At 41.1% G+C, this 15,942-nt stretch overlaps 1 protein-coding gene across 2 annotated transcripts in view; it reads right to left on the bottom strand.

Annotated features, from left to right (window-relative positions):
* The window catches only part of celsr1a (cadherin EGF LAG seven-pass G-type receptor 1a), a 110,141-nt gene that overhangs the window by 63,095 nt on the left and 31,104 nt on the right, over positions 1-15,942 (bottom strand). For both annotated transcript variants that reach the window (XM_059325898.1, XM_059325899.1), the window contains exons 2-3: positions 3,942-4,297; positions 3,564-3,852 (exon numbers count right to left, since the gene is read on the bottom strand). In XM_059325898.1, coding sequence (XP_059181881.1) covers positions 3,564-3,852; positions 3,942-4,297 — 645 coding nt within the window. The remainder of the gene's footprint in view (positions 1-3,563; positions 3,853-3,941; positions 4,298-15,942) is intronic.

Raw genomic sequence — 15,942 nt, 5'->3', positions numbered from 1 at the left:
CATGCACACTATACAGGCCTTTAAAAATACCAGTTTAAGAAAAGCCATCTCCATCAAAACATTAGCAACAAGGACAAAGCCCTGTTTATAGGCCTTTTCTGGGAAGCCACAATGTGATTTGGCCATATTTGGAAAGAAGAGAGAGGATGAGAGATAAAGAGGAGCATCAAGCGTGGAAGGGGAGTGAGAAGGAGGAAAATAAACTTAGCTGAAGACAAGGATGAAACATTCCTTTATAAATCAAATCCACGGTTGAACTCATGCTGATACTTTACCAGCAAAGTCATTATTTGTGTCATTCTAGCTTGGGTTTTGTGAATACACTACATTCCTGCAATTCTTTCAGATTGTGTGTTGGCATTTTGGGTACCCACTTTTCCTAAACTGCTTCTACTTTAACTACCCATGTCCAACATTTACCACAATTAATTAAGGGTATTTTGTTTTTTCAATCAAATATGGACAAAAGGTGTCTAAAAGCTACTTCTGTGCATTTGTTTTACCCTGTTCTCAAGAACCATAAAGATAAGAGAAATTAGACAAAAGGATTTTGATATTTACTTTTTATGTACTGATATACAACTTTCATTTTTAAACTGACACTGGAATGGAGAAATGTAGAGGATGGAAGGAAATATCATGTCAACTGTGCATCGCCAGTTACACAGGGGAATTTTAAAAGGTTGAGGTGAGCAACTCCTGCAGCCATAAGCCTGTTCTCTCATGATTAACCTGGATTATGGATTTTGTTGTTTGGCTTCCTGTTGGAAGTTGGTCTAGATATGATCAAATCCAGGAGACCGACTAAACTAACCAGGCTAACAAGGAGACTTTAGATCGGCTCTGTGATGTCTGTGTGGGATTCAGTGGAAGTCAGTCCTTCACTTACTCAAAGACTGCATGTTGATATCAAATGTATAATATTATCTCATTCAGTTAATTACTGCAGTTGGTCGAGGCATGGGAAATTCCACTTTAACAACCATGTGGCTCTAGCTCAGTTTCCTGGCTCTGCTCATATAAATTCCTCCACTAATACACCAATAGAGCTCTTTCTGACTGGAATATTATTTGTGATGGGTGCCTCTGTGTCCAATTACAGTGTTGTGAGTCAACTTGCTGTCCAGACAAGATCTCTCCACCCAGGACTTACACAGACCCCCAACACCACAGCCTGGAACCAGCTAATGGCCCTTCTCTCCTCAGCATAATCCTTTTTTCCGAGCGGGAATTATAAGGATCTATTTCCCTGTAATGTAGGAAATCCAAGTAGGACAGATAGGGCCCCCTTGTCATCAGCCCCATAATGGCCCCTGATGGGCCCTGACTATCTGGACTTGAACTGTGACCTTCAAAGACGGGACACCGAGATGTAGGTAAGAAAAATATGATGGGTCAGCGGAGAAGATGGACATGGGGAGCAGGAGGAGAAGGCGAGAGAGGGCCGGTGAGTGACTTAGGCAGGTATAATCAGGTAATTACATCAGATAAGATAGAGGAAGAGAAGGTAGAGTGTTAGGAGAGACAGAAGAGAGCAGAGATGACGGCTGTCAGAGGCCCTCAAGGCTCTATTAGGGAGAGACAGAGACAGTCAGACAGGTATCAGATGTACCTGAGGGGAAGTATGGAAGGAAGATCACTGACATCGGGAAATATTTCGGAAAGTGATTTCAATGGGAATGATGAAAGCTTCCGAGGCTCCTCTGCCATATGAATGCTGTACGGAGAGACTGTAACTGCCAGCTTCCAGGTAGCTTCCAGGTAGAGTTTATGGTACTTTGACCTTTTCTTTAAATCAGTATAAAAACCGGGAACTCTTAGGAGTTGTTATGCAAAAAAAAAGTTAAACACATTTGCCATATCATATTGCATCCTTGAATCCATTCAATAAATCATTCACAATGCTAAATTTGTGAATATTTTCAAACCTTTCAAACATTGTTTATATCTATGTTTTGTTGCTACCAGGCTTCATCTCTGTTCCCCTGATGTGTCGAGTCTTGACAATATGTCTCCAATTTGGCTCACTGATTTACGAGGTTTAACTGAGAAATTGTTTACTTGCCAATGAGATTTACTGATTCCAGAAAACTGTTTCTCAATGTCCTTTCCTCTTAAAGCAAGCACGGATATGAAAACAGAACATATAATGCAATAAACAATGCTTGGACTGGTTTATACAGGATGTAAGCAGTTTATTTTTATTTTTTTTTTCTTTATTTAAATGCTCAGCAATTGACTGATACTGAACATAGTACTGATGTTTATTTTTGGTTTTCTTTTTCTTCTTTTTATTAATTATTCACGTCCTTAGTGTTCATTCTATAATTGGTTCATGTATGAATCATATATAATAATGTTAAATATTAATATAAAGTACATTTACAGAGTTATATTGGTGCATAATCAACATAGAAAACTGACAATAAAGAATGAATAAAAATATGAATAAATAGTTAAATGAACACCAGTACTGTGTTAAGTCTTAGTCAGTTGCTGACAATTTAAATAAAGAATAACTAGCTTATATTTAATATATTTATAAATATTATTTAAATATCACCCAAGGCATCGTTTTCTGCAATACATGTTCTGTAAAAAAATGTCTGCATATCAGCACCAACAAAAACATTAACTTAAAATATTGCCTGATATCGGTCAACCAATATATTGGTCTGGCTCTAGTCATATTAGTTCAATATTGTTGCACAATCCGCATATTACACAGGTCTATTTCCTATATTTTCTATATCAGCTGTAAAGTGCATTATATATTGGTTATTGGTGAATTTTTCCCCACTAAAATCATATATCTATAATCTATAATCATAACATTTTTAATCTTTAACGGTTAAACTAAAGAAAAAGATCTACCCATTTGGACTGTTAACACAGTGCTCATGTTTCACAATATTAATTGTGACTATTCTTAAGTTTTACTACAAAAATGTTATTATAAGTAAAGTGGTTTTGTTGAATGAGTTAAATGATATCTGACATGTGGTTTGACCAGTATCATCAGCATTCCATAAACCTCTGTACAGCCATAAATCTGCTGTATGTGTGCAGGTGGCTATACTTACCTACTGAATCACAATGCAAGTTTTAACTTCCTGCACTGGGGTCGACCTCATGCTACACAATAGGTGCTGAGAGCTTTTACAACCTGTCAGTGCGGTTTGGCAATTTTGCACCAGCCATTAAAGCCATTGTTGGAAAGAATATGAGCCCTTGCTCGAAATTCTAAAAGACTTTCTTCGTATTCTTCTGTGGTGGCTTTAATACACACAGAGTATTATCACAGACGTTGTATACAGCACCACAAAGTTTAGTTAAGATATCTTTTTACAATATGCAAATAAAATTTCAAAATAATACAAATAAATAAAGAGACCATTTATTTTACTTTTACATAACAAGTAAATTAGTTTGTAGTTGGGTCTGAGTAGAAAAATTGAATACTAAGATCATTTATTTTGACTTGTTATAAAGAAAAATACATTCAATTGCATTGGCACTGGTGAGAAAGTAATTGCAATTCAATGAACATGTAGACAACTCACCCGTGAACTCATCCAGACACTCGCAGGTGTACCCTCCCTCTCTGCTGCGGCATCTCCCGTTGTTCTTGCAGGGTCCCGAGTAGCAGAGGTCGATCTCGGTCTCGCAGTAGTCCCCGGTGAAACCGAGCGGACAGCGGCAGCGCAGCCCGTTGATGGGGTGGATGGGCCGAAACAGAACCGTGTCGGAGGCGATGAAGGGAGGGGAGCTGTCGAACTTCAGCACCGACACACACTTCATGTAGTTCTCACAAGGCTCCCTCAGGCAGATGTTGTCATCAAACGGCAACACCTGGAGAAAGAGGAGAAATTTTGCTTTAAAATGGGTTTTTTTGGAGAGTGTTATTATTCACATATTTCATATGTAAGCATATGTGTTACCTCCTGAGAGGATATCAGCCTGAGCAGAGTCCTGTTGAGGTAGATCTGCTCCTGCAGCTCCTCAGAAGGGAAGAACGTCCCTTTACCCGGCGGGCTTCCGGGCTGCAGCGCCGAAAAGGTCACGTTGAGGATGGAACCTTGCACGTCAGTGTCGTTTTGGATGTTGAACACAAATACCGCCTCCCGTTTGGTGGAGAGGACGGCTGCCACACCTTCAAGGAAGAGGCTCAGCAGGGGAGAAAGGAAGCGCTCCTGGGACATGTTCTCCAGTCGCACCGTGATGCTGTTGGTCAACATGTCATCAGTGATGATGGTGACACGCAGCGTACATCGCGCCATAACGCTATGGAGACCATCTGGAAGAGAAAGAGAGCAGATATTTGACTGTTTGCACACTGGCAGTAGCATAGCAACATGTCGACAAAAGACAGAATAAACATTCATATTAAATTAAAATTAAGAAATCATCTAAATTGGCAGCAGTGGTGTGATGGAGTGATACAAAAGCACAACGACAGACAAACTGCTAATGTGATGGAGACATGAGGCCAAGTGTCCTTACACGTGAGGCCAGGTTTCAGCAAGGTGAGTGTTTTATGTAATGCAGTGCATCAACAAAGCAGATTAAGTTAAGAGCAACACACACTTGAAAGCTCAAAGTGTTCCCAAGGTTGAAAAAAAAGACTGAGACTGAGACTTGGAGAGATGTGACCGCCCCTTGATTTACACCCAAACTACTGCGTCTTTATGTCTCTGTTTCCTCCATTCACTGTATTTTTTTCCCTCTGTTCTCTCTCTGTATCTATAAAATGTGGAGAAACTGTTAGTTTTATTCTAAATTAGATACCTGTAATTTAGTTCAGTTTATTTGTTCTTTATTTGGCAGTTGAAGTGCCTGAAGGTTAACCTATTTTTAAAAATCAAAGAATCGTGAAGCTTAAAAGATAATATAAAAAACGTACTAATCATAATTTGTTGTGATTTTTTAAACAAAAAGTGGCTATTTTGTTGTTGGGTTGTTGTTGTTGTTTTAGCTCTAGCTAGAGAGCTAGTTAGCGTTAGTGCGGTGATTTGTCAAAAAAGAAAAACTTTTTAATGTTTTTGGCTGACTTATATGAAAATGAGAAACATAAATAATCAATTTGATGGTTACATACATGATGTCATGCTAATTAAGTGCACATCAATAATAGTACTACAGATTCATAAAAGAAAGAACTGAGGCTAAAGCTAACAGGTACCAGATGAAGAGTTAGCATTCTCACCAGCTGATGATCCATGTAAAAGACATGAAAATAAAGAAGCAGTGTTGTTTTGTATCACAAAGTAGAGGTTAGCCATTGTACTGTGGTACAGTATTATAAGAAGGAAAAAGTAGCAGCTTTTCTTTCTAAAGTCACCGAAAGAAAACTTCCCAAAATCCAACAGAGCTGGAAAGAGACGCTAACCTCACCCTAAAGTCTATTACAGCCGTGAGAAGCTTCTGGGACCGCCATTATAACATGAATGTGGCTTCATACTGAACTTTAAATATTTAATTACAAATTAATTGGACAGGGACCATGTATAATAAGCATACATGTCAAATCTTTTGTGTGTTACAGGCTACAAAGATCTAGCTAAAAGCTAATTTTCATTCCCAGTCCCTGTGAATCCATGCTGTAAATATTTGCTTTGTACAGCTTCAACCCAATACTGGTTGGACCCGATCCTATCTCTTCTGCCCTCTCTGCCCTCTCGATGCTGCAGCTTAACAGCTTGACTTGTGTACTTTGTAACACTTTTGCCGCTAGATTGAATTAAGTAGTTTCCAGTCGGAGCAGATTCGGTCCGATTCAAGCCTCGGCTGGGAGTAATTGGATCAGTCTAGGATTTCTGCCCCTGGGGAGGGCTGGGTCTGGTCTCATACCTACTTCTGGCACAACAGTAAGCTCTGGTGCCTATGGAGGGAAACAGAAGGCTATAGGCTGCAGAGGGCACAGGCTGGGTGAAATACAGCTGACAACAGGTGGTGAGGCCAGATGAAATTGGCAGGGGGGATAATACTATTGAAACAGAGCGGGGTGATGGGTCGGATTGCACAGCTCTGCTGCACCATACTGAGCACATGAGTGTGTTATGTGTGTGTTTCCAAGTGTGTGTGTGTGGGTTAAGGGGGGTGAAAAAGTCATGGTGAGGTTCGGCCACAGGTGCCCTGTCAGTCTCAGACGTAGATGAGGTCATTTCTCAGGACCCTGAACTCTCCTCACAGAGGAACAGTTGATCATTGGAGGGTGTGGACAGGGCGGCTCATCAGGCTAGTCTCAAGCTAACTGCTAACCAGACTGGAGGTCAGCTCCAACTGCGCTAGGATAAATAACTCACAATGTGAAGCTACACGAGGGTCGATTAGATCAACGTAGCCAAGCTGCTGCAGGTTTGTGCCTGTACTGGACGTGAATCAGGGCTCATGGGTGGCAACAGAGTGACAAAAAGCACACATATGAATGCAGGCATTAACGATTCAGTCTGCAGGACAGTAACATAAAGCAGCAGCTGTGCTGTGTTGGGCTGTTGTAATGTGCTGGAATGGAGGTACTCATTCAACACGGTGCTGATAGATTCTGTGTGTTTATTTCTCTGCAGCGCTCAACACCTGTCTCTCTCTGTAGGTTGGGGAAAGCACTGTTGTCCCACTTGCCGCCAGAGATCCATCAGCTGACAGTTTACACACCCGAATACACACATCCTGCAAGGGGTCATATAATGTGGCAGAGAAATGCATGATTCAAAGTAGTACAAAAGCATAATTACGGGAATAAATTTCTACTTTGGAAACTTTTTCTGTTCTTTTCTTTCTCTGTTTTCCTAACGCAAATACACAAGCAATGCTAAGTGGAAAAATGAAACCAGAAAGTGTCCCGTTTGAAAATAAATCATTTGAATTTTTTTTTTGGGTACCGTGGGAAAGCCTTCAAATTTCATGGCGCAACCCCTAGTCTGGAAACACCCTCCTTGTATGATTCCAGACTTTCCCTGACTTATTCTGAGTATAGAGTTGTATTTTGTTGGAATGTTTTCATCCAATTTATTTTTGTTATTTTTTTTAATTTGTATTTTTTTTTCTTAATTATGATAACAATTCTGAATAATTAATACTACTACTTCTAATATACTTCTATTTATTTAGTAGTTTTTTCTGTATGTGTTCACAAGAGGATGTATGGATAATTATATTTTATGCCTACCAATTAAATTATGTTTTCAAAAAATGACACCAGTTCCAGAGACTAAAAGTAGGTCCTGTCGAAATCTTTTACCACACACGCTCACTCTTTCATTCACATTTATTAATTCTCCTTTCACACCCAAACTCACAAACTAGACACTGACAGCACTGCTCAGTGTAAAGTCTTTACACGATGACTGACAAGGGACTTCATCACCTATTATACACATAAGCCAAGCTATTTCGTGACTAAGTAAACTATAGCAGATTAGCACTCCGATACAGTCAGCACTCCAAGAGTTATTAGCTTCCCAGAGTGGGTAGGGCTGAAAAACCCAAGTATGCGCTACAGGAGCCCAACCAGAGCTGGATCTAAAAACGATGGATCATGGCGGAAAATATAAAGCAGAATTTATGGGGTAGAAAAAAGGGTGTTGCTGGGAAAATCTACATCTATCATGCGACACCAATTATAACCCAAGTCATGTGATACATCATTTTTTATGTAGTCTATGCTCTTACTCAATAATTACTTTCTCACCAGTGCCAAAAATTAATGCATCAGTCTTGGGACACTTTTAAAAGATAGTTATTTGTTTCCTTTCGCTTTTGGGGCACACACTATTTATGGAGCCCACCAGCTGCTAGCATGGGATCATACAAACACACATGCAGAGGATGGGCTGAACCGTGGAATGGGTGTGTCACGCACAGACGCCACGGAAAAAAAAAAATTCTATGTGTGTAAGCATGCCATCACACACACACACACACACACACACACACACACGCACACGCACACACACAGGCACCCACCAGCAGACGAGCACAAACAGACACATGGGTTTAACAGGGCTTACTGACACTGAGTGTTTTAATAGATGACCCTCTGGATAAAAACAAGCATCAAAGCTGCTGTGTAATTCTTTCCACTTTTGAAGTAGCATGGGTAAATTGCTTATTAACGATCCCCTTATCTCTATTAGCAGGAGTATTTACAATCTTCCAAACACTCACTGGATAGCCACTGTAAAGATCAGCAATGTGTTTACAGCACATTATGAATTGGCTATTGCACTTTTACAGCCTTACAGCACTGTAAATATATGAATGTAATGCTGTTGAGGTGGATTAATTATTGGCAAAAACAAAAGGGGGTGTTTCAACAGGCCACACATTTAGAGTCCTGCATTGTAGGTGGTGAGGGTTGCAGAGGTGATAAGAGCTGTTAATGACCTGTGAAGCCGCTCGCAAAAATACACACTTGTGTTTGTGTATGAGAACAAATGACCACACACCCGTGCGCACCCACAGAAAGCTAATAAATTTGTCTATCAACTGTCAGTGTGCTCCCCTGACTGCATACCATGATCTGTCACACACACAGTCTGTGTCTGTGGTTTGGGCTCGTCGTAACAACCCTCAATTGCTGACACACATTCTGTCCAGCTGTCACTCCGAGGGACACCCACCCACCCACCCCACACAGACACACACAAATGTATGTATGTAGGCCTACAGGGTATGCATGCAAACAGACGCTTATTTTAGACTTTAGTTCCTTCTAAGGCTGCAAAATGCATTTCTAATTCTAATATATCAGAATGGGGGTTAAAAAACCTAGACATTTGAAATAACCAGCACTAAGCTAAGCTGTCTCCCTTGAACATTTTTGAGTGGGCCTAGGGGTATCTATTGCAGATAGCACACCCCGCGCTCCCTCTGCGTCACTCCCTGCCGCTGGGACACTACGTCGCTCCACTCTCCTCCTGGCAAAGTAGTCTCCTAGTTTGGGTATAAAATGTGGAGGGACCGTTTGTAGCTGCTGGGCTCATTTTCTGTCACAGTGCAGGATAAAAGCATGGTTTAATTAGCAAGCTAGCTTGCATATAAGCAGCTGGTTAGTAAGCTTTGATGATACACTCATAACAAACAAAGAGAGCCGAACAAAGTCCTCCGGTGTTAGCTATGACTTTGCATTGAATTATATTGTAAGTGCAACCGAGTATAAGGGTGCCTATACTAGATGAATAATAAAATGATAAACAGACACAAATAGTCGCCTTCAACAGGAGGTTTCTCACTTCTTATTCCTCTTCACATCTTGCCCGGTCCAACACAACACTACTTCTGGTCTCACCATAACAAGAAAACTCTGCACAGGTTCATGTCATGAATAATACCTGACAAAGCTCTACTAAGAGCTGCCATAACAAAAACTAGGTTAAATAAGTATTTGTTCATTTAGCTGCTGGCTAATTAGCTAGCTAGCTTCCAGGGCACTCAGCTCTCATTCAAGCACCACCAACGATGCAGATAAAGGTTTTGCGATCTTTAAATAAAGTTCTGTGATATAGGACATTATTTAATTTTTTATTTTGTCATGTGTCTGTATGTAGATCTTTTAAAAGACACATTTTACATGCAGTTATGTCTCCTTTTGTCTTGGTTTAACACACAAAAATCAATATTTGAATAGTTCAAACCTATGTTTTAGAAGGAAGGCCCGAATTTTGCCAGCTCTAGATCCGTCCAAAAAAAACACACTAGACACACATCACATGTCTTTAAGGCTAGTGCCTTAGCTTGATTTAGGATGCAATCATCCATATCTCTGAACATGTAATGTATTTGTCATTAGCTTGCAGGTACTTGTGATAACCTACAGAGACAACGTTGGTGACCACTCCCCTACCCAACTCCAATGTGTAGAATCAACAACAGTGTTTGGTCAGTTAGTGAGAGGGACGGCCACAAAAACATCAGAAAACAAACAAGACATTTGTAGCTGTGACAGGTTCTAGCAAGGTGACAAGCCCACCAGGGAGACACACTTCACCCCTCTCACACACAACTCCTGTCCTCCTAAAATCCCAATGAAAGGTAAAATCCAGGCTACGCATTCTTCTCTGATAAAAGGCCACTGCTTTCTTTTCATTCATCTAGATTTTCAGTCTGTTTTTCTATAAAAAGCGATCCGCAGCACAAAATACCCACCCTAAACTATTCTCTCTTTCAGAAGCCGTTGCTCCGCTGATTTCCACCCTGCTGACATTTATCATGACTAAAGAGAATAGTAATTGAGAGTTTAAAATGTTACAAGCTCATGGGAGGCCTGCCAGGAAGCCTATACGACAGGCCATTGTAAAAAAAATAACTTTTTCTGCCATGTTTTCACCTCAAACATGCTTTTATAGCACAGTTAAAGTTTTACAGCAGAGCAGCCAATGAAAACTTCTTTCAGGTTTAAATCCCAGAGAGAAACGGACAACTTTCTCCCCCTCTCTCTTCACATTTCAAAAGAAAAGGCTTCAAATATTTGAATCAATACAAAGCCTGTAACAGGAGAGCCAATCACCAGGCAGAAACTCAACTGTCAGCTCCACCTTATTGGACACACCTGAACACCCCCAGCCTATCAGGAAGGGCAAACAAACACCAGGCTTGACTTTAGAAGTGATCAAACACACACACTCTTTGAACAGTACAATCTGGCCGCATTTCTCCTTCTCCTTTCTTCTCGGTTTCCAATAAAACATCCCAAGGAATGGAAACGCTGCCCAAAACAATAACTTTTCTTTGAGCTGAGTTCAATAAAAAAAAACTTTCTTCCTCATTTTTCTGCTTGTCCTCTCATCTCTCTAATCTCTCTTTGTGTGCCCATACTCCATGAAAACATTTGACTTTTTCCTCAAAGGAAGCATTGCCCTCAATAGTAATTCCAACTGTTTTGTTCAGAGGCCAACAAGATGTCAAGTCTCATCTCCCTTTTCCCTCTTTTTCCCCATCATAGCAAACCAGTGCCAACATCAGATCACATATCAGCAGCTTGCAGACACGCTGAAAGACATCCTGTATGCTGGAAGCAGAGGGAAATCACCCTGCAAAAATCACACTCTAGTTGACTTAATCAAAGCACCATCAATCAAAAGACGTGGAGCCGGATCGGCAGAAATTAAAAACAAGGACAAAAAAAGAGATGATTGAAAGCAGGAAATGAGGGATAAACGTCTCAGGGACTTCAGATCTACTCTAAGAAAATCAAGAAAGACAGTAAAGAAAAACACCAGTCATGGCAGACAACCCTGGTGGCTTTCTGCTGGGGCAGGTGCCACCATCAGACCTTCACGATGTCACGCTGGTCAGAGATGTAATGAAATGTCATCATAATTTAGTTTTGGTTCCTGTGTGAAGGTTCAGGTGGAAGTGGAACACACAGGAAAGTGATATTTACTCAGCAGCAATGCCTCCACAAGTGTGTAACTATAAGCATCATCAATGCTCTAATGATGATTGATTGGGAAATCCTTGAGCACAAGCTACAACAAGCAGGCAGTTAGCTTAGCATAAAATCTGGATAAAGGGGGAAACAGCTAGTCTGGCTTTGTCGGTACGGTAACAAAATCATCTCTTGAGTTTATTAATGAACACTTTTAGGCACTATATCTTGAACACCAAAACTGAATGGTCGCCATTTTTTTAATCACTTTTATTGAGTAATCTGATGCCAGCTAAATAAAAATAAGTGACATAAAACATAAAAGTGACACAACAGTAGCCTTTGTGTTTAACTTGATGCTTTTTAGAAATTGAATTTTAAGTGATATCAGTTAAATTGTCCACCCTTAATTCCTGCAAATACCAGTAGAGCAGCTGCTTTCATGTTCTTCAAAAATCAGTTATATTTACATATCATTAATGCGACAAATATTAAAATGTATTTATTGCCACTGATGGCAACTAAAGGCTAATAATTGTTACACTTGTACACAAACTGAGATGCAATAATGACACCTAGTTTTGTTAGCTGTCTCCACCTGCTTCCAGTCTTTCTGCTACGCTAAGCTAAGCCAAGATAACTGGCCCCAGCTTCATAGCTTGCAGCCAGATATGAAAGTGGTATCAATCTTCTTATTCAAATCTTGGCAAGAAAGCTAAAACATTGTGTTTCCCAAATGGTCAACCATTCCTTGAAATAATTACAGTTCCAAGTCAGAGCTATGCCTGAACAGGCTACTGGGGTAAAAGTTGGATCCAACAAAGCATCTTGAGGGAAAACTGCCAAGAAGAGTGAAATACTGCGAGACATCACAGCATCCAGTATAACACTGTTTCACATGTTACCATCATAACGTATGTGTTTCAATCAATTAGCTTGCTTTAACCACAAAGTGGTGATTTCAAATGCAAACACAGGCTAACCAGGAGTAGATGATTAACCACAGGAATGCCAGAGGCAGCAGGTTAACAGATACAGACCAGAGAATGAGAGATTTATGGCTTCTCAGATATAAATCTATAGGACCAGACTCCTGCTGTATATAATTTCATGAGTTATAAAAACATCATTTTTCACATCAAAGGGGAACAATTGCAGCAGGATGGAAAACAAAAGCCAAACTTCAGGATGTCACACAAGTACAATCACAGCCAAGAACACCTCACTGTCACTGTAATCGCAGCTTAACACAAGAAATGACAGAGTCGCGATTCAACACTACAACCTCTGTCAGCTTACACTCAACACTGGTGAGCTTTTATCTGCTGGCACACATCTGCTGGTGCATGTGTGGGTGAGCATGCTCGCTCATATCTGGAAGCACTCAGCAAAAGAGCCTCTCATCTCCTTCCACAAGCGGTTGGCCGTATTTTTTCCTCAGGTATGCCCGTCTGTCCGTCTGATTGAAGTGTTTAGGACGGAGGGGGGTTAAGCTTTGGACACTAACACAGACACATGGGGATAAACTTGACAGGCCACTGGGCAGTCAGATGGGGGTGAAAATGCTAGGAAAGTATGTGTGAGGAAGGAGAGGATGGGAATGATATACTGCATGTTATTTATCGGCAATGGAAGTAAAATAGGGGGAATAAAAGCAGCTATAAAGTACTGCAGGGAGACAGGTGGAAGGTTATGCAGTGTTTTATAATGCAGGAGGCTGATTAACTGTAGTGTCAGAGTTGCAAATCGTGTCTGCATGTGTGACCATATATCATCAAGCCTACACACACAGCTGTTACAGTCTAATTTCCCTGCAACACCTGCATCTCTTCAGGGGGCCAAAGACCTCCCCTTCTTTCTCCATTTCTTCTTCTCATCATCCTCCACGTACTGTAGTGACCATACTAGTGGGATTAGCTCTCTCTCTCTCTCTCTCTCTCTCTCAGTCTGTCTTCATAGAGCAAAAAAGTGTCAGCAAGCACACAAAAGACTCCTTTCACTCCCGGAGTGAGTAGTGGTAGAGGGTAGGGAGTGTGGGTGAGGTCTGGGGGTTGGGTGTGTGGGAGGGAGGCTGGGTGTGTGTGCTGGGGTTGTCAGAAGGATAACATCCCGGAGAACAGGTGGGATTACACACAGACACACTGACTGAACCAGGATCAGTGATTGAGCCAATCAAACAGCCCCGAGAACAGGTGATTTGGCAGCTAGCTCATTGATCCAAACTGAAACCGGAAGCTGAGTCCTTTGGGTTCGACAAGCTCCAAACCACAGATGTAGTAAATATGTTTTTAGCTGTTTTTATAATGTAAGATGTTCCACAACGTCATCATAGTGAAAGCTTTTGATTTTTTAAATTCTTGTCTGATTGAAAGAGTTTTTAATAAAGTTAGGGGAATAGGGCTCAATCAGTTCTCTTCTTGATGTCTTCGAGAGTAAAATATTTTAGCCAAAATATTTAGGCTGGTTTTGCCAGACATATACCATGCACAGCATTATCATTGAATAAGCACAACCAGACAGTGCACCAGCCTTTATATAAACGTCTTATTATTGAAATTGTGGGCCCCACAATGGAGTCCACCTCAGGCCATGTTCAGACAGACAATAGTATTACATGAAAAACATAGCCACCCAAGCTCATTTGAATAGGGGCCAGCTGCTTCAGCTTAGCGAGGGTATCAACACAGAGGGCTCCGACAAAACAATGCAGCATCATCTGCATAAAAGTTGAACCTGACTAATCTTTTGTCGCAACTCAATAGCATGTCATCATGCAAAGCACTGTGTTGGTCAATTGAACACATGCTAACCCACATTCCTGGCAGGTTACTTTGAACGCCAATCTCAGAACCCATCAGCTATCAGTCTAATGGTGGTTTAGCCTCTGGGGACTAGGGCTGAAATTCCTGGAGTTCTAGCATAGCCAGCAGATAAAGAGTATCCAAATTTCCTTGTGCGTTGGTCTTTGTTTAGAGTCTGATCAGCAACTTAAGGCAGGAGAATGGGTTGAGATTTGACGTCTATGACTTGATTCTTTCACAAGTAGCGAGTTTAGCTAAGTTAGCTAAGCTTATAACAAGCTAAATTAACTTCAGACGACGTTGGGATTCAGGATTGTACTTATTACCTACAGTCCACCAAAGTATGCTAAAACATGATTGGTCAATACATCTTGGAGTACAAATAGAAACCAGAAAGCCTCCGGTAACAAATTATGGTCCCTGTTGCCTACAGAATATAGTTACGTGCATAAGTCGGACCATATTAGACTTGAAGTGTAAAAGATGTTTTGGGTCACAATTAAAGTAAACGTGAAGGCACAAGCCAGTATTTATAGCTCTATTGCTTACAATTGAGGTATATCTGTTCCATCAGAAAATACATGACTGAAACACATCTAGTGAAGGTAAGATGTTTGAAACCATCCACACACTGTGATAATGTGAAACCTTTGGCTTGGCACACGAAGGAGTTCAGAAGCCTGCGCCACTGTATCAACTTCTCCTCCACCTTCACCTTTAAGCAAAATGGACTTTCAGAAGACATCCACAAGTGCCCTTAGTAGCTGTACTTAAGCGGAGCACTCAGGGGCATCGAGTGCCAAGCCAAGAACCGACCCGGCTAGAATATCTATGTCCCATTTAGGATCCCTGGGAGAGAGGGGTGAAAAGAATAGAAGCTCTGTTCCTGCCCAGACAATACTAAACGAGCCCGGATGAGGAGGCCAGACAATGCAAAACGAGCCCAAATGAACGCCTGGCTTGTTTTAGTGCCTGAGGGTTGACTGGTATTAGTACACTTGTTAGCTCATCGCTTGTTTGACTATTGCCAAAGAAAGTAATTTATCATGGAGACACTAGAGAGAGCTTGATTAGCGAAGTGCAGATGTGGACATGAGATTGAAAGCAGAGACGGCGGAAAAAAGGCATCAGGCTTGTTGTTGTGACAAGGATTCTGATGATAGAATCAGCAGCTGGTAGCGAACATCACATTCTACTGTTAGCAAGTTTGATAGGACACCCTCGGGATTGAGAGAACTAGAAATGGGAGGTGGAAGAGAGAAGGGAACATTGTGGGAAACTGGATTAAGGCACTCAATGTGTAAATCAATGAGAAATAAAGTCTTTGTCCACTAAATCAGGCGAGTGTCATGGGATGCTTACTTTGCTCGGCACAGACAAACTTAATTATAACATTTCAGAGCATAACACTAGTTGTGCAGCACAACACCAGGCCGGAGGAAAGCACAGTGCTATCAAGCACCATTAGCTCTCTAAATGTGGAGGCAATCAAAGGCACTATAAAATCACTCTTGTTGCACCAATTGATTTTAAAACACTGTTAAATCCACTTAGCTGCTCCACTCAGTCTTTTAGCTGTGTCAGCTGTCCCTCTCCCTCCCCACGCCCCTTTCCTGAGCCGACTAATCAAGTTAAAGCCCTCCACTTCTTCTTATTAAAGGTTCAAGAGGTTGCAGCTTCCAGGTGTCATCCAGCTCTGTTTTCACTAGATGATACAGTGGCAAAAAAAAAGACAAAGAAGAAACCCCCCCCCCCCCCTCCCTTTAGGCAGAT

The sequence above is a fragment of the Centropristis striata genome, chromosome 22, assembly GCF_030273125.1.
Source record: "Centropristis striata isolate RG_2023a ecotype Rhode Island chromosome 22, C.striata_1.0, whole genome shotgun sequence".
Classification (NCBI taxonomy): Eukaryota; Metazoa; Chordata; class Actinopteri; order Perciformes; family Serranidae; genus Centropristis; species Centropristis striata.
Note: the sequence above shows the minus strand (reverse complement) of the source record. Positions and strands in the feature narration are given on the sequence as shown.